The 16,180-nt window shown below is 57.7% G+C and overlaps 1 protein-coding gene across 7 annotated transcripts in view; it reads left to right on the top strand.

Annotated features, from left to right (window-relative positions):
* The window catches only part of Dpp6 (dipeptidyl peptidase like 6), an 872,193-nt gene that overhangs the window by 757,053 nt on the left and 98,960 nt on the right, over positions 1 to 16,180 (top strand). For 6 of the 7 annotated variants that reach the window (XM_047560556.1, XM_047560558.1, XM_047560555.1 and 3 more), the window contains exons 9-10: positions 5,266 to 5,420; positions 7,986 to 8,083. In XM_047560556.1, the coding sequence (XP_047416512.1) occupies positions 5,266 to 5,420; positions 7,986 to 8,083 (253 nt within the window). Of the gene's footprint in view, positions 1 to 5,265; positions 5,421 to 7,985; positions 8,084 to 9,431; positions 10,300 to 16,180 lie in introns of those variants that run through there. The other variant, XM_047560561.1, reaches the window with a different exon arrangement.

Raw genomic sequence — 16,180 nt, 5'->3', positions numbered from 1 at the left:
TCACCCAGAAAATGAGGCCAGCAATGTGTCATGTAGCCCACCCTCCAGGACAGGCATTAGAGCCCAGAGGACATGCAGCAGGTCTGTTTCCACGAAGTCCCCAAGCCCCTTGCTTCCCTGTCCCTTCTCTGTGTGACCTCGAGCTGCCCCTGGTTTCTCTTTGCTGACTTCAGTGCCAGGTAGGGAACCCCAGGCATCCAGCCACCAAGGGAGGTCCCAGCACCAGCCTCCCTCATGAGCCTGCAGTGCTGTCTCCTCCCTCTCCTGGCCCTGGAGAACATGGGTGGCAGGTGCCCTTTGCAGACCCCTGGCCTGGCACCTGTCAGGAAGCTCTGTCTTCCATGTATGAACAGTGGTGACGATCCAGCTCTGCCTGGGGACCTTTGCCAGGAGTTCCTGCTGGTAGGAAGGACCGAAGAATTTTAACATCCCGCGGACCTCCAAGGTCCTCGCCAGAGAGTCACGTTCACCTGTATGACCAAGGTCCCATCCCATGTCTCCACTCCAGCCAGCAGCAAGGGGGAAGAGAGGCTGTGGTGGTCATACCCTGTCCCCTAAAAGGCAGGCAGAGGCCTGGCTGCATGCCATGCCTAACCCAAGGGCCTGGGAAGTGCTGTCTCCTCTGAAGGCTGTGTGCCCTGCAGTGACTCACTGGTTCTTTTACTAAGAGAAGGGAGTGTGGATGTTGGGGCCAAAGACCATTCCCCCTCCCAATAAGAGCCTTCTCTCATTTCCTTCGACTTCCTTCTAATTTCTGTTTCCAGCCCCTGTGGTCCATAAGGTCTCTGCGCTGGTCTCTTGCACACGGGTTGTGAGTGGCAGCTCAGATTTCACTTATTATAAACTTCTAAGCTTTGCCCTACCAGAGGTACAGGGTCTGGTATGAGCTGAGTGCTCAGTCTTTGTTCCCAAAGTTCATTTGCCTGAGCCTCCAATTCTACTGTAGTGAAGGGGACCTAACCTGGGCTGTAGATGTGGGGTGCAGTCTCCGCCTCCATCATCACCTAATGATCTCTCCTGTGTCTGTGTCCTCACTCCTGTCCTTGTAAGGACATCAGGGACCCACACCACTCCTCTGTGACCTGTTTGTCCTGATTTATGTCACTATCACTTCTGCAAATACCCTAATTCCAAACAAGCTCCCGTTTACCGGCACGCGGGCTTGGAACTTTACCAGCTGTCTTGGGGGCACAGTCTAACCCACAGCCAACCTCTGAGGGGAGGTGTCACTTCTGTTTGGGAAGGCACACTCCCCATATAACCCGGAAGCACATCTCACAGATGCTGCCGTGGCCACCTGCCTGCAGTCCTGGGGCAGCGCTCGCTCCATCAGCTAGCGCACGCCTCCATCGATGGGGTTTGTCACGTGTTAGTAAGATCGTGCACGTTTGTGGTGCCTGATGCGTGTTTGGCATCCCCATGCACTGCAGGATGGCTCTGCCAAGCTCACTAGTGTGCGTCACCGCCATGTCTACCCTGGAGAGAACACTCTGAATACAGCAGTCACAGTTCTCCAGGGCACAGAGACTACGGTAGTGAGTGATGTGCAGCGCCCTGTGCCGTGGGCCTTACCTGTCCCTGCAGGCCCCACCCGCCTTCAGCCCCTGGTCACCCTGACTTCCCCTTTCCCAGGCTCCACATCCCCATGAGGCCCTGCAGCACTGGGCTTTGCATCTGGCTCACCTCTCTAGCTGGGTGGCCTTGGCTCCATTGAGCTGCCCCAAGTGGCAGGGTTTCCCTGCCTCCTCCGTGGGCTGTGCTTAACAGACCGCACCAAGAGCCCCCCACCCCAGCACACACGGAGGCCTGCCCAACCCGACTGGCCCTGTGTCAACTGCACAGGCCACCGCACCCCGGGGGCTGCCCTGCAGACCACCAAAGACCCGCCTGATGAATGTGAAGGAGCCATGCTGGCAGATACTGGCGGCTGTCTCGCAATCTGCACTGGCCCAATGGCCTCGAGGTGTGAAGACTGCCCTTTGTTGGCCTGGTGGGATTTTGTCCTACCGGACAGGCCCTTGGCATGGTTTTGCATGAATGAAAAGCACTTTAAATGAGAGCTTTGACAGGAAAGGAGGGAAACAGCCCCCTTCTGCTGTGAGCCAGTTGTGTGGACACAGGGGCATCTTCAGGAGAGAAAGGCAGGCGTTGACTACTAGCAAATGTCCCCAGGTGTATCTTTCTTTTTGATGCTAAAATAGTCCCCCAGCCGATCAGGGAAGGTGAGGGAAAGATACATCCTCTCGTTTGCCTGAGTTAATTGTACTTGCTCAGAAAGGCAAGCTATTTATTCTGTTCCCAGGCAAGGTTCAAGCAATTAATTTAGTTGATGAAATAGGGAATATTTCCCTCTGTCTGCAAATCTCTGTTCCTAAACTACATTTGGTGTGTGGCATTTAAGCAACCGCCTCATTAAGCTCGGGTTCCTGAGGAGAATGTTTGCAGAATAGGGACATTCATAATTAATGCTGTGATGCCAGGATTTCATCTGCCCAGTCCTTCCCCCTCTAGTTTCTTAAACTTAATTATCTCTGTAATAAGCAACCAACATACAGAAAAATGAAAACACCAGGAAGCCATGTGTTACAGGACACTCAGGGAAGTAAAGTTACCAGCTTTGTCCGCCCGCCTTTCGGCACCAGAACACCTTTTCACATGCCACTGTCGCCCTGAGCTGACAGAGGAGCAGAGGCTGGCCCCGGGCGGGCAGCAGCCCTGCCTCATTCCCGAGGGAGCTGGCTCCGCGTTCTGCTCCATGCCTCCCTGTGTAATCTGCAGAGGTGCTTTCCTGCACCCAGACCGTCTGAACAGAGACTGGAGCTCAGAGGAAGTGCCCTGGCATTTGCCGGTGGAATCGACAGAGATCTTGTTCTCAGCGCGACTCAGGCCTCCGCCCACGTTCTGTCTCCTGGCTCCACACACGTGGCCCTCCCTGGCTGTGCTGGTCAGGCCTGAGCAGCTGGACTTCCTTTCGGTCCAAGGGCAAGACTGGAAACCAGGTATTCACAAAGGTGCAGGCCTGGGCCTCCCTTGCCTGGCCACCTGGGACGAGGTGGCCTGATCTGGCCCAGGGCTGTTGGTGGCTGCCCTCTGGTCCTGGGAGGCCACTCTGGTTCAAGGAGAAGGATGGACCAGAGCTTCCTGGGGCGCCTCGCTGTCGTGGCTGTGTGTCTTCGCCAGCATTTCTTCCTGGCTGGACCTGGGTTCAGCCAGCCCTGCTTCTGCTGATCTCCGCGCGGCCGGGCTCCCTTCTGCCCTGCCCCTGGGATTCTGCTCACTCACCGTGATTGCTGATCACCCCTCCTCCCAGCCCGCAGGGCAGGAGTGATCGAGCAGAATCACCACAAATCGCATTCAGACGGTGCCTATTTTTCCAGCAGACCACGTGCTGGAGTCTATTACTCACAGTGCCTTGGGAGCAGCCCTGACAGATCAGGTGACTCCGTGTGCACTCACTTCTGAGTCTCTCGTCCGGCTGCCAAAGTCTCTGGCGCTCACAAACCCTGAGACTCAGCTGCCCTGCTCCTTCCTCCTGCTTGCTGGCCTCGCCAGGCCTGTGTCCACTGGCAAACTTCTGAGGAGCTGGGAGGATGCCTAGGTCACAGCCTACAGGTGGAGGGGACCTAAGGGCTGCTACAGAGCCCCTGGTGTCACGGATGGGGCCTCGTGCATAGACAGCGGACAGGCTCAAGCCCAGGACTCCGGGCCCTGTGTCCACTCTCCCCGCGCACAGTGCTGCACTTGGGGCACCCCAGTAGCAGGGGCAGTGTCCTCGCCATGGGCTCTGTGCACCCGAGGCTCTGCTGTCTGGGGCTGGAGTCGTGGGCACGCTCACGTGGCATCTTGCAGGGGTTCCCTGTGGATGCCGAGGCCTGCAGGAGGCTCTGAAGACAGGGAGGGGTGTCTGAAAGGAGAACGGCACCTAATGAAGCTTGTGATTCCTCCACTGAAGGTGCCCAGGGCACCAGGAGGGCAGGAGGTGGGAAGGACAGCCCTCCACCAGTCAGCCTCCCCGGCCCCGACTGGCAGCGAGGCCCACTGAGTCGTGACCGGGTGGGGAAGTGCCTGCATGGGGGCGGGCGACTGGGAAGGCCTGAGGCCTCCCCGGTGGTCCTCACCACCCTCTGCACTCCGTCCCCAGACCCCGAGGCTGGCACCAGCTCCCAGTCTCCCTGCTGCGTCCCCATCTCCACAACCGTGTCCCCCTGTGGGGGCCAGCCTCTCCCCCTTGGGGCACATGCACACATTTGTCCCTCACACACCCTCAGGTCCCTCAATGCCTCCCTGCCCTGCAGGGGCCCAGCAGGCTCCTTCTGCCCTGCCCCTGGGATTCTGCTCACTCACGGTGACCAGTGTTGTGCTGTTTGTGGATAATTGTTCTAGAAGAACCTAGAAGGAGCTGGCTTACAGGACAGGGACCCCTTTCTTACCAGAGAGCGCCCCCTGCCTGTGAGCGGCCAGCGCTTCGACTGCAGGTGCTCTACTTGGTGCTTGGGAAGTGTCTGCCCTTCGCATGTTAAAAACACAGTAGGATTTTCTTTCTGGATTGGATTTCAGAACTAGAAAACCCATCTATAGTTGAAACAGATTAGTCAAGACCCTGTGAGAGGGACTGAACAAGAGACGCTTCCGGCTGAAGCCGGAGAGGCGCTATTCCCACCTGAGTCCTTCCAGGATGCCAACCAGCATTGTTCTGCAAAACGTGAAACCATGCCCTTATTTTAAGCGCACCTGGACCTTTGACCACGTTCTCCGTCCTCAGGGCTGAGTCTAAGGAGCACTGCGTGTTTGCTTGTGTCCCCAGGCCCCTCCTGACGGGCCTGTCTTCCTGGGATGGGACCTCTGGTGGAGTGTCCTTCCTCACTGGGTCTGTCCAGGTGTGTTGCGCCACAGCGTGAGCTCATTTCCTCTACTTCTGTCATGAAAATAATGATCTGCAACATAGAATAGTAGTTCAATTCAAAGGCACTCATTAGCAGAGAAAGGGTTTATTAAAGTGTAGCAAATATAATAACGGAAATATGAAATTGAATGAGACAATTAAAATATAATGGTGACCAGGTTTTTTTAAAAAAGTATTCCTTAGGCTCATAGATCGCAAATGGTGTTTGGTTGTTGGCATTGGGCACTTCCTGGGCCTCCGCAGAATGGAGGCATAGGGGACACGGCCGGTCTCGAGGCCACAGAGGTGCTGGCCCCGGGGCGTCCAGCTGTGCACGCCATTGCTGGCTCCGCACTCACGTCCTCACCTTTGTCTCCCCCCAGAGGAGATTCTGAAGACCCACGTGGCGCACTGGTGGTCCCCAGATGGCACGAGGCTGGCCTACGCCACCATCAACGACTCCCGGGTGCCCCTCATGGAGCTGCCCACCTACACGGGCTCCGTCTACCCCACGGTGAAGCCCTACCACTACCCCAAGGTAGGCGAGGAGCTGCGCAGTCGGCCACAGCCTCGTGCATGAGCCCGCGCCTGGGAGTGTGGGCGGGATAATCAGACGTGTTTATGAGCAGTGCAGTAAACAGAGGGAAGATTAATTACTCCTCATTACCTTGCATTAAGTTCCCATCTTTGTTGAGTTGAATTTCCTGGCAGGTTTACTTTATTTTAAATAATTGAATGACTGTTAATCATTTGCCTGAGCTTCCTGGGACCAAAACAAATACAGTGCCCTCACCGTGACTCCAGGTGACAAAAACTCATGGCGGCTCCTCATCACTCCTGTGAGGATGTGGCTCCTGAGAGGCCCGAAGAACTTCTGGCTGCCCCTGGGAGGGGCCTGGTCAGCTGGCCTGTGCTTGGTCACTGCTGTGGTCTGGAAACTTCTGTCCCCCAGCACTTGGGTTGAGATCCTCACCCCAGGGTGACACCCTTAGGAGGTGGGCCTCTGAGAGGGCCCTCAGAGCTAGGATCGGTGCCTCATAGAGGAGGCTCCAAAGAGCTCTCTCCCTGCCTCGGCAGCTGAGGCCCAGCGAGGAGGCTTATCCGTGTGGAAGGGGCCCCCACAGACCCCGGGCCTGCCAGCACCTTGACCCTGGGCCTGTAGCCTCATCACTGCTGGTTTAGAGCCTCTGGTTTGGGGCGTTTTGTTATAGCAGCCGGGTGGGTGAAAATCATGTTCAGACCCAAGGACCATCCCAATAGCCAGGGTTCCCTGCAGGGCACAGACGTTCAAACTCCATTACCAAATCACAGCCTCCATGCTCAAGAGGAGGGTCTGCTGTCAAAGCCTCCCAGCCCTCTCACCTGGGGGAGGCTGAGGCCAGGAGTGGGATGTGCTCCCTGGGAGCCTCTCCCTGCTGGACCCGCCTCGTAGTGGCCTCGCTCCAGCCTCTGTCAGGGGACTCTGGAGGCCAGCAGTGCCTGTGTCTTTCCCTGAGAACTCCTGCACCTGCCAGCCCACGGCCTCCGCAGGAGGAGCAATGCTGAGGGCGCATGGAGGGAGGCGGGAGTCCTCTAGCCTGTGGACCGCGCTGCATCTGTCTGAGGAGCACCTCCCGCATCGTCTGCCACCTGCCACAGCAAGGTGCTAGGACCTGGGCGACTTGGGTGACGGGAGTTCACCACTCACAGCTCTGGGGGCCTGGGGTCAGGTGCCAGCCCCCCGTGGCTCCGCTGAGGGTTCCCTCCTGGCTGGTAGGCTGCCGCCTTCTTGCTGGACTTCACAGGTGGAGTGACGGAGGGCGCTGGTCTCTTTCTCTCCTCTGTGAACACTAACCGCATCCTAGGGGCCCCCCCTCCTGACCTCTTCTAACTCTGGTCAGCTCCCGAAGGATCCACTTCCAAATACCAGCCCTCGGAGGTCAGGGCTTCCACACGTGGCCTCCAGGCGACACCCGCAGTCGTAAAGCTGCGGTACAGCCCCTTCCAACAACCCTGGTCAGCAGGGCCGGGCCCCCCGGGTCCAAGGTGGAGGAGCTCGATTGCCCTGGGGATGAGGCCCTGGCCCTGCCTCCTCCATTCTGAGGCCATCCAGCCCTGGACGCAACCTGGAGCCCTTCACTCCTTTACAGCCAGGCTTGAGTTAGCCTCTCACGTGGAAGGGTCCAGGCGGGATGGAGACTCAGTTAAATGAAGAATGCCTGCTGCCCGATCTTCCCAGCCCCTCCCGGCCCCCAGCACCCTCCCCTCAGCCGCTGGCTGTCCGGCCTTCATCTGACCACCCACATGTGGAATGGGCTCCGTCCTACGGGAGCTCCCCTCATCTAGCAGAGGCAAGCTGAGAGTCAGGAGGGACCCCCGATCTCACAGAGGGCTTGGGTGGGCTCTGAAGCGGGGTCAGGACTCCCCAGATGATCTGAATGGGAAGTCTCCCGTCTTAACAGGAAGTCTACATATCTGGCCAGTTCACACGCGCTCTGCCTGGGTCCCACCCACTCCCGACCCCAGGCCTGAGCTGGCGCCCCCACGCCCTGGGCCAGCTCGCAGACCCCCGTTGGTTCCTCAGCCTTGAGGCGGGGCGTGGAGGAGCGAGGACGTGAGCCCAGCCCAGCCCCCTCGCGCCTTCCAGGACAGGACTTGCTCCCCCAGAGAGGGCGCGCTGGCCAGTGCCGTGCCCAGCCTTCAGCCTTCCCAGGACTTTCTTTTCCCACCGCTGAGCCACGGTACCTGACGCACGGTCTCCTCAGCTTGCTCACCCCGCAGCTGCCCTCGTCCTGGGACTGCGTGCGACTTTTCCCTCCTGCCTCATCTGCTTTCCCTTCCCATCGCGGTCTCTGCCAAGGCGAGTAGAACTCGCTCAACATGGACAGACGGAGTGTGCCGGATGGAATGGGAAGGTGCCGGGTCTTCTGGGAAGAGAAAGAATTGTCCTGGTTTTCTCTTTGCCCCTTTTTTAAAATTCCACACCTGGCCAATCCGTCCTCCACATACTTAAACGGCCCCCGCACTGAGCCCACACTGCTGCCATCCCACGTGTGCCTGTTCCGGGGCGCTCTCCAGCATGCGGTCGCTTGCTCACGGCGCATCCTCTCGGCTTCCCTCGCAGGCCGGCAGTGAGAACCCCAGCATCTCCCTGCACGTCATCGGCTTGAACGGACCCACCCACGAACTGGAGATGATGCCGCCCGACGACCCTCGGATGAGGTCTGTGGTCTTCCCTCCTAGGTTAGGGGGGACTTGAGATGACAGTCACGGGGTGGGTTCCTGGGGACCAGGTTGTCTTGGGAGTAAGTTAGATGCCCAAGAAAGAGGTGCATTTCTGAAGCGCTCCTCGCTGAGTTGTGGTTTGATTTCCTGAGGGAATAAAAGAGGAAACCCATTCGAGGAGTTCTGCTCAGCATGCCTCCGTAGTGTGCCTCCCCGGGAGGCCAGGCTCCTCCCAGGGGGCCCCCCGGGCCGTCTGCATGTCTCGGTTGGGTCTCACTGATGGCACACAGCAGACACTAGGTGACTTTCGATGGGAGACCTGATGCAGGCCTTCCCAGAAAATCCACCAAGCCAGACTGTTTTCATGGTGCCCCACGTTTAGAGCAGCGTCCAGAGGCTTCTGTTATGGCCAGCTCCACAGGGGTGTAATAGGCCAGGTCTCCCCCCGGCAGCAACCCTGGGCGCATCAGAAGGGCGTTGACACGTTGTCATCCATACCTGGTTTGGTGGTCAGAACAGCTGAGCAGGGCCTACCAAAGTGGAGCAGCCTCGGTATCCACTCGGCTCTTCCCCCAGCTTCAAGCAGTCAGGGGCCAATGACACCCCCGTGTCCAGCTGTGTCATCACTGGACCTTCCTCTGTTGGGACCACGGATGGAGGCTCAAGCCTCGGGGACGTAGAGGTGCTGGGAGGTCCTCTCATCCCCAGATCCCCATGGCTGTGCAAACGGGACTGTGTAGGCCAGAAATCACTCACTCCAGGCTCAGCCAATACCCAGGGCCAACTTTGCTGTTCCTTTAGCCGGGTCTTCATTATTCACCCACGAGACTCCACATTGTTAGAAGCTTCCAGCAGCTTCCAAAACAGTAGGTCATGGCCGGCTGCTCTGGCTCGCTGCAGGCCTAGCTCAGTGATGGCTGCCCGGCACTCTGAATATTCCCCTCCGTGTCCTTCACTGCTGTCCTCATCCACACCAAGCACCTGCACAGAGACAGAGGCCCACTGAGGCCCTCCCACTCTTCTTCCTTAAGGGGACCTGATGCTGTGGTCCTCAGGAGGGCAGAGTGGGCACAGAACTCCAGGGCTCTCTCCCTGCCCTGGGTTGTTCTTCCCCCTCCAACGGGAGGGCCAAAGTCTCCCCAGGGAGGTAGTGAACCTGGCCCCCAGGCAGCTGCCTCAGGGCCTGGCTCTGCTGATCTGTCTTTGGCAGGCTGCCCTCAGTGTGCGCTGCTTTGAGGAATCAGTTTGACTGATGCTGTTTTTGCTGGGATAAAACAAAGTTCAAGATGATTACTTGGCTTCTCTCCTGAAGATCCATATATCTCATTGTTCCCATCCCCGACAGCCTCCTGGGGCCTGGTCCAGCCAACTCACTGAATTAATATGGAAAGTCACCTGGAAAATTTCAGCCATCTGTTTGAGTTAATTGAAAGTCTCGTTTAGTCAATTTGGTGATGCTGTTTCCGCAGGCATGATTAGCTTCAAGGACAATGAAAAATTAGCCTCAGTCAGAACGCCAAGTTTGGATGCTGGGTACTGGGTCTCCTGCTTGCTCTAATTTCCTAAGCTAAATGAGATGATGTGTTTCATAAGCAATATAAATTTGCCATATGCAGATGTTCCTTCTCTTGCTGCTTGTCTGTCACGCATCCTGAGACTTGAAAGGCGAGCATGTGTGTGTCAGAAATCAGACCCAGCGCAGGCAGACGGTTGGCGCTTGCCAGTTGCTAGACTGAGTGCTGAGTTCCGTGGCAATGAATCGGGGCTCTGCAGTGGAGAAGGGGTGCCGACCTTGAAGAAGCCCGTCGCAAGCAAGTCAGACTTCAGGTGTGAGAAGAGCAGAGGCACGTGGGGAAGCAGGTCACCACCTGGAGATGACCTGTCACAGTTAAGCCAGATTTCCCAGCCCTGGCGCAGCTGGCCTTTGGGACCTGCTGAGGCCTTGCTGGGGGCTGCCCTGTGTACTGTGGGGTGACACCACTCACCGCCACAGCTTCCAGATGCCGGCCCCTGGCTTAGGGTGGTGGCCCTCCAGCTGACCACGAGGGTTCGTAGGAGTTCTGTGGTCTCAGGCAAGCTGCTCAGGTTCGCGGTACAGCCCAGCGAGACAGCTTGCCCAGCATGTGGCCCCCAGCTCCGTTCCCAGCATCATTGAAACACAGAGAAAAGCGTTTCCTCTCCCCGTGGCCGTGGGGACTAAGGAGATGGTGCAGAGCACGGGGGCCTCCGGGCTCGTGCCGGCTGTAGGCGCGGTGTTCTTCAGAGGCGATGGTGCTCACCGTCACGGCTCTGTCCGGGAACCTCGGGCACACAAGCTAACTGGCTGGCCTGCGTCTCCTCTGGGCGTTGTTGAAAGATAGTTGCATTTAAGTGGTCAAACCTGATTCTCAGGCCCGGTTAGTGAACAGTCAGAGGTCTCACTTGCTTGTTCATGGACAAGGGAACGCAGGGCGTCAGAAGCAGCCCAGAGGGCACTTGAAGAGCAAGCGTGCCGTTTAACAGGGAAGTGCAGGCCGGGTTTGCTGGGCTAGGCTGGGGACGGCACCCCCGGCGCACCCCACCCCGCAGAGCGGAAAGTGGCCGACCCACCAGACGCCAGCCCAGGTGGGTATGAAAGCACCCCGTGACCTGCTCACGCCTTCGCGAGATCTGAGGCATCTGACAGTTTCTAAATGGCATCTCCCCCGAGCAGGGCAAATAACCGCTCTCCTCCCCACGCGGCTGCAGTCCGGGTCCCTCCGGGGCAGCCCCGCCTTCCGGGCCTGTCCCTCCAGGCTGGCCCACCGTCCTTGGCAGGAGCCTGCCCCCCACCCCACATGCCCTCCACCTGGCCCCAGTCCTGCCCCACTGACCCCCATGTGGTCACGATGATGCAGATGTGGCTCCCCTCTTCTCTCAGGGTGAAGCCAAACCTCCACCATGGCCATTAGCCCTCAGTCATGCAAGGGTCCTACACCGCCACTCCTGGCCCCCTACGTGTGCCCCGTCCTCCGCTCACCAGGGTCTCCACCCAGGCCTCTGCTGGAACGCTCCTTCCTTGAGGCTCAGGCAACCCTCCCGCCTCAGGCCCTGGTCAGTACAGCACTTCCACCGGCCTTACCTGCGGCTGAGCCCGGCCCCTCCTCTTCCCCTCCTCCATTTCCTTCACAGAACTTGTCTAGCAGAATTCTCCAGATACCGCGCACCTCAGTGTCCTCGGGGGAGTGGGTCCAGGGCCCCACAGCTAGGAGAGCCACAGGTAGCCGGGACCCTCTCTGCAGGGGCGTTGCACTTGGGGTGACCCCACACCTCCTCCCTGTCCTTCCGACGTCTCTGGATCACTTGCGGTGGCTCACACAATCGGAGTGCTCTGTGAATGGTCCTCACGCTCAGGGAGGGGTGTAAAGGGACAAGACGGATGCTGTGCCCTGGAATCCGGGAAGGGGCGGAGGCAGAGGCTGCCGGAGCCCACGCTGGTGCAGGCCGTTGGGAGGAAGGGACAGGCCTGGACGGTGCGGCGGTCTGCCTGCGAGCGGCCCGGCCTGACTCCCTGGACGCTGTAGAAATCGGGCCAGGGCTTGGGCAGCCCTCTGCCTGTCACACACTCATGTCTCTATGTGCCACATGCTGTTTTAGGCACTTGGGTAAGGATTTGGTGGCCTCTGCACGGGGAGCTCAGTCCAGAGAACTGCGACAGCTCTCGGCCACCAGCCACAAAGAAGTATGGCGGGCCACACGTGGCGGGAATGCACCCACCGCGGCAGTGAGTGGAAGCCCTGGGCTGTCCTCGTGGGGGCCACAGGGGCCTGGGCACAAGTGGACCTCATCTTGGAGAAGGTGGGTATTAGAGAACTAAGCCCAGTGACCCCAGTGCGCTGAGAGAGCCCCAGCAGGCGAGGCAGCCCAGGACGCCTGGTGGGGCTGGGAGGAGCCCCAACCTGTCCAGGAAGCGTAAGCGCGGCCTCTCCGGGGGCAGAGGGAACCGGGCAAGCCACCACCACCGCCGGCTTCCGTGAGCCCACGTGAAACGGAAGCGGTTGTTTTGCTGGTTCCTCGGGCCTTTCTGGAGTCCTTGAGCCGGGTGTTGAATCAAGATGTGCTGCAGCAACAGGTGTTGACTCGTACTGACCCGGAGGGCAGCCAGAGGTGTAGCCTCTGCTCCCTCCCTTTCCCCAGCTGGGTAATGACCTTAAACACCCATGCACGAACGTCCAGTGCTTGGCGTCTAACTGTGCCTTGGTGCCGGGCTGCTCATGTGCTTAAGGCAGCTGCGTTCCTGTGGTCTTCTCAGACCCCAGGCTCCTCCTCCACGCAGTGCCCATGACACGGCCACACCGACCTCGATGTGAAACAACTGTTTTTCTTCCCAATTTATGTAAAACACATGTTGACAAATTCTTACTAAGAATTTGGGAAGGAAGTCAAGATCATGGGGCAATAGAAATACCACAGGGTAATAGAGTCCACGTTCCTAAGGGTCTGAGCCACCTCCACCAGCACCACCCCCACATCACCATGAACCCTAGCACCACCTCCACTTCCACCACCTCTGTCTCACCATCACGGTCACTGTTTCCACCTCCTCTCTACCATCAGTTCTCCCAGTACCAGCTCTGCCACACCCCTACCTCCACCATCACCACCTCCACCATCACCATCCTCACTGCCTCTACCATTATCACCTCTGCCACTACCACACCCCCCACCATCTCCACCTCCACCACATCATGTCCACCATCCCTGTCCTTGCCACCACCTCCACTATCACCATCTTCACCACATCACCTCCATCATCGTAATCACCCCCACCTCCACCATATCACCACCTCTGTCATCACTATTATCACCACCTCCTACTCCACTATCACCTCCACCATCACCACCGCTTCTACCACATCATCACCTCCACCATCACCACCATCACCACCACCTCCACCACATCATCACCTCCACCATCACCACCACCTCCACCACATTATCATCATCACCTCCATCATCACCACCACCTCCACCACATCATCACCTCCACCATCACCACCACTTCCACCACATCATCACTCCACCATCACCACCAGCTCCACCACCCCCACCACTATCACCTCCACCATCACCACCACCTCCACCACCTCTACCACCTCCACCATCACCTCCACCATCACCACCACCTTCACCACCTCTACCACCTCCACCATCACCTTCACCATCACCACTCCCATCCCCACCATCACTATCACCTCCACCATCACCATCATCACCACCACCTTCACCATATCACCTCCACCATCACCACCACCTCCACCACCTCTACCACATCATCACCTCCACCATCACCACCACCTCCATCACATCATCACCTCCACCATTACCACCACCTCCATCACCTCTACCACATCATCACCTCCACCATCACCTTCACCGTCACCACTCCCATCCTCACCATCACTGTCACCTCCACCATCACCAACCCCCTCACCTGGTCTCTGCTACTTTCCATCCTGAGGATCCCTCTGCCTCTTGCCCTGACATGAGCAAGTCCTACTGCCTAAAGTTTAAAGTCCTGTTCTACCCACAAGGCAATTGGGCTTCAGGGGTTGACCTGACTGGTAGAACAGGGACTGAACAGAGAGCCTTGGCACTAAGCTGCTGCTCACCACTGTTCAGAGCTGCCACGTTTGCACGTGTCCCTCTGTCCCAATCTCCCAGCTGGCGTGAAGCCGATGGAGGGTGCTGGCTGGCAACGCCGCCCCGCCTGCTTCCTCCACTGGGATGGACTCTGGGTGCCGAGCCCTGCCCAGCACAGTGGTCCTCTGCAGTGGAAGGACGGTCTTGTTTCCACGTTAAAGACAGACCCTGCTTCCATCCCTGAATCTGCCGTCCCACCCTAGCACCCTTCTTGTCTCTCTCTTGTCTTTATCTCAACATCTCTGAGTAGATAAATGGTTTTATCTGAACTGGATTCCCCAATTTCTTTGAAAGCATCTGGATATAAAATGCAATGGCACAAACACTCTGTTGCCCTCAGAGGGACTCCATCTCATTTCTACCTCGTGGATTAGAATAAGAATCTTGCTTCCTAAGTATTCAAATGAGCTCATCTTGGGGAAGATCAATTCAAGGAGATCAGCTCAGCCAGACAGCCCTGTGTGTAATGGTTAATTTGAATTGTCAACTTGATTGGATTAAGAGATGCCAATGATTGAGAGGCTTGGGTATGTCAATTAGTGTGTGTCTAGGAATGACTGGCATGTGGGACAGTGAACTGAAGTGGAGCCCCTCCCCTCCCTAAGTGTGAGCAGCACCACCCAATAGGAGGGTGGCTTGGGTAGAATAAAAGTTGGAAGAACAAGGAAGCAGATGCCGATGCAAGCTCAGCTCTTCTTAAACGGGTTCCTGATCGCTGCTTCGATCATCTGAGGATATCTGACTCTTGCTTCTTCACTCTCCAAAAATGGACTCTGCCTGTGATTCTCCAGGGAGTTTCCAGAAGCCTTGGTCTTGGACTAGGGTGGCACTGTTGATCCCTCTTGTTCTGGGGCTTCTGCCTCTTGGACTGCGCAGCTGCTGGTTCTTCCAGCTCTCCAGCTGCAGACGGCCATGGTGGACTAGCCAGCTTCTGGTTGTGTAAGCCAATCTAATAAATCCCCCTTTCTAATCACACTTCCTGTTGATTCTGCTCCTCTAGAGAGCACTGGCTGATACGCCTGTGTTCATAGTGTCAGATCAGAGCAGGACTCGTTATTCACTAGGGTGGGAACTATTGGGAGAGACTTGAGCAACGCAGAAGCTCCAGGCTTCGGAACGAGAGGTCTTTATTCTGTTGATGGAAATTCATAGAGTTGCTGCTGGTCGTGGGATTCTACACTCTCTTTTATAAGAATCCCCAGCACTTCAGAGTGTCTGGAGATCCATCTCAGATGTCTGGTGTGTTAGTCAGCTTTTCTTCACTGTGACTGAATACCTAAGGAAGAAACCCGGAGGAGGAGAGTGTTATTCTGCCTCACAGTTTCCGAGGTTTCAGTCCACGGCAGAGGAAAGCTGCTGAGCTCCGGACAGATGAGGGGTGCAGGGAGAGAGAAGGGGAGGGGCTGGGCACGCCCCAGGACCCTCTCCCGCAACGAAGTCCTGCCTCCTGCCCTTCCCACCACCTCCAGTAACTCTTTCAGTCATGAACCCGTCAATGGGTCATCCACTTCTGAGGTCAGAGCCTCAGGGTCAGCCACTTGCCCGAGCTCTGGGCATTGCTGCCTTGGGGACCAGCCTTCCACATGAGTGTGCGAGGAGGTGCTTCCGATCCCAACCACAGCACCTGGATAAGAAGTTCCCCGTGAGGAAACGGAGACAGGTGCTTGACTTTGTCCCAGCCAGTGTGTGAGAGGGCAGCTGTTCGTTCTGAAGGAGCTGCAGGTGCCTCGTGGGAAAGGAGCCACCTGCAGGCCTGTGGTGGAGCACAGTGTTCTGCCTACCCCAGCCTCAAAATCAGGCACCTCTGGTGGCCCATGCACTCTTTCAGCCTCAGAACAGGCTTGATGTCTGGAGCCGTCAGGGACCCACCAGACCAGGTTTCCCATGCCCGAGTCAGGGCCATGAGCCGGCTGAGGGTGAACTCCGAGGGTGTAAGAGGCAGCTCAGCTTCCTCCCCAGGCCTCAGCGAGAAATTCAGTGCATGCATCTGGTGGCATCTGGGCGCGCTCTGCCACCCACAGGTGGGCGTGGCGTGGTGCGACCCTCTCTAATGGCTTCGCTTCCCAGGCTCCACAATGTCCCAAGGAGTAGAGGGAGGCCCACAGGGCAGCCGACGGCACAGAGTCACCCTGGTTCATCCCAGCGCCACGCCTGCAATCCCGGTTTCTAAACCCAGTGTCCTGGCCGTAGCCATTATTTATCCTCTGTCCACTTGAACTCCTGTGCGGCTCTCAGGAGCCCCTGGGAGCACTTCCCCGGCTCCCAGCTGCCCCCTGGAATTCTCATGGCGAGAGAAGTTTTCCAAGTGCCTGGTCTGTGCCCAGTGTTCCACTCAGTGCTGCCAATGGGGGCTTAGGATGTGTCCTTGCCCCAGAGACACAGATGCCACAATTGGGTCAGTGGTGTGCCTGGGGCCTGAATATCCCCATGGTT

Source organism: Sciurus carolinensis, chromosome 8 (genome assembly GCF_902686445.1).
Source record: "Sciurus carolinensis chromosome 8, mSciCar1.2, whole genome shotgun sequence".
Lineage (NCBI taxonomy): Eukaryota > Metazoa > Chordata > Mammalia > Rodentia > Sciuridae > Sciurus > Sciurus carolinensis.
Note: the sequence above shows the minus strand (reverse complement) of the source record. Positions and strands in the feature narration are given on the sequence as shown.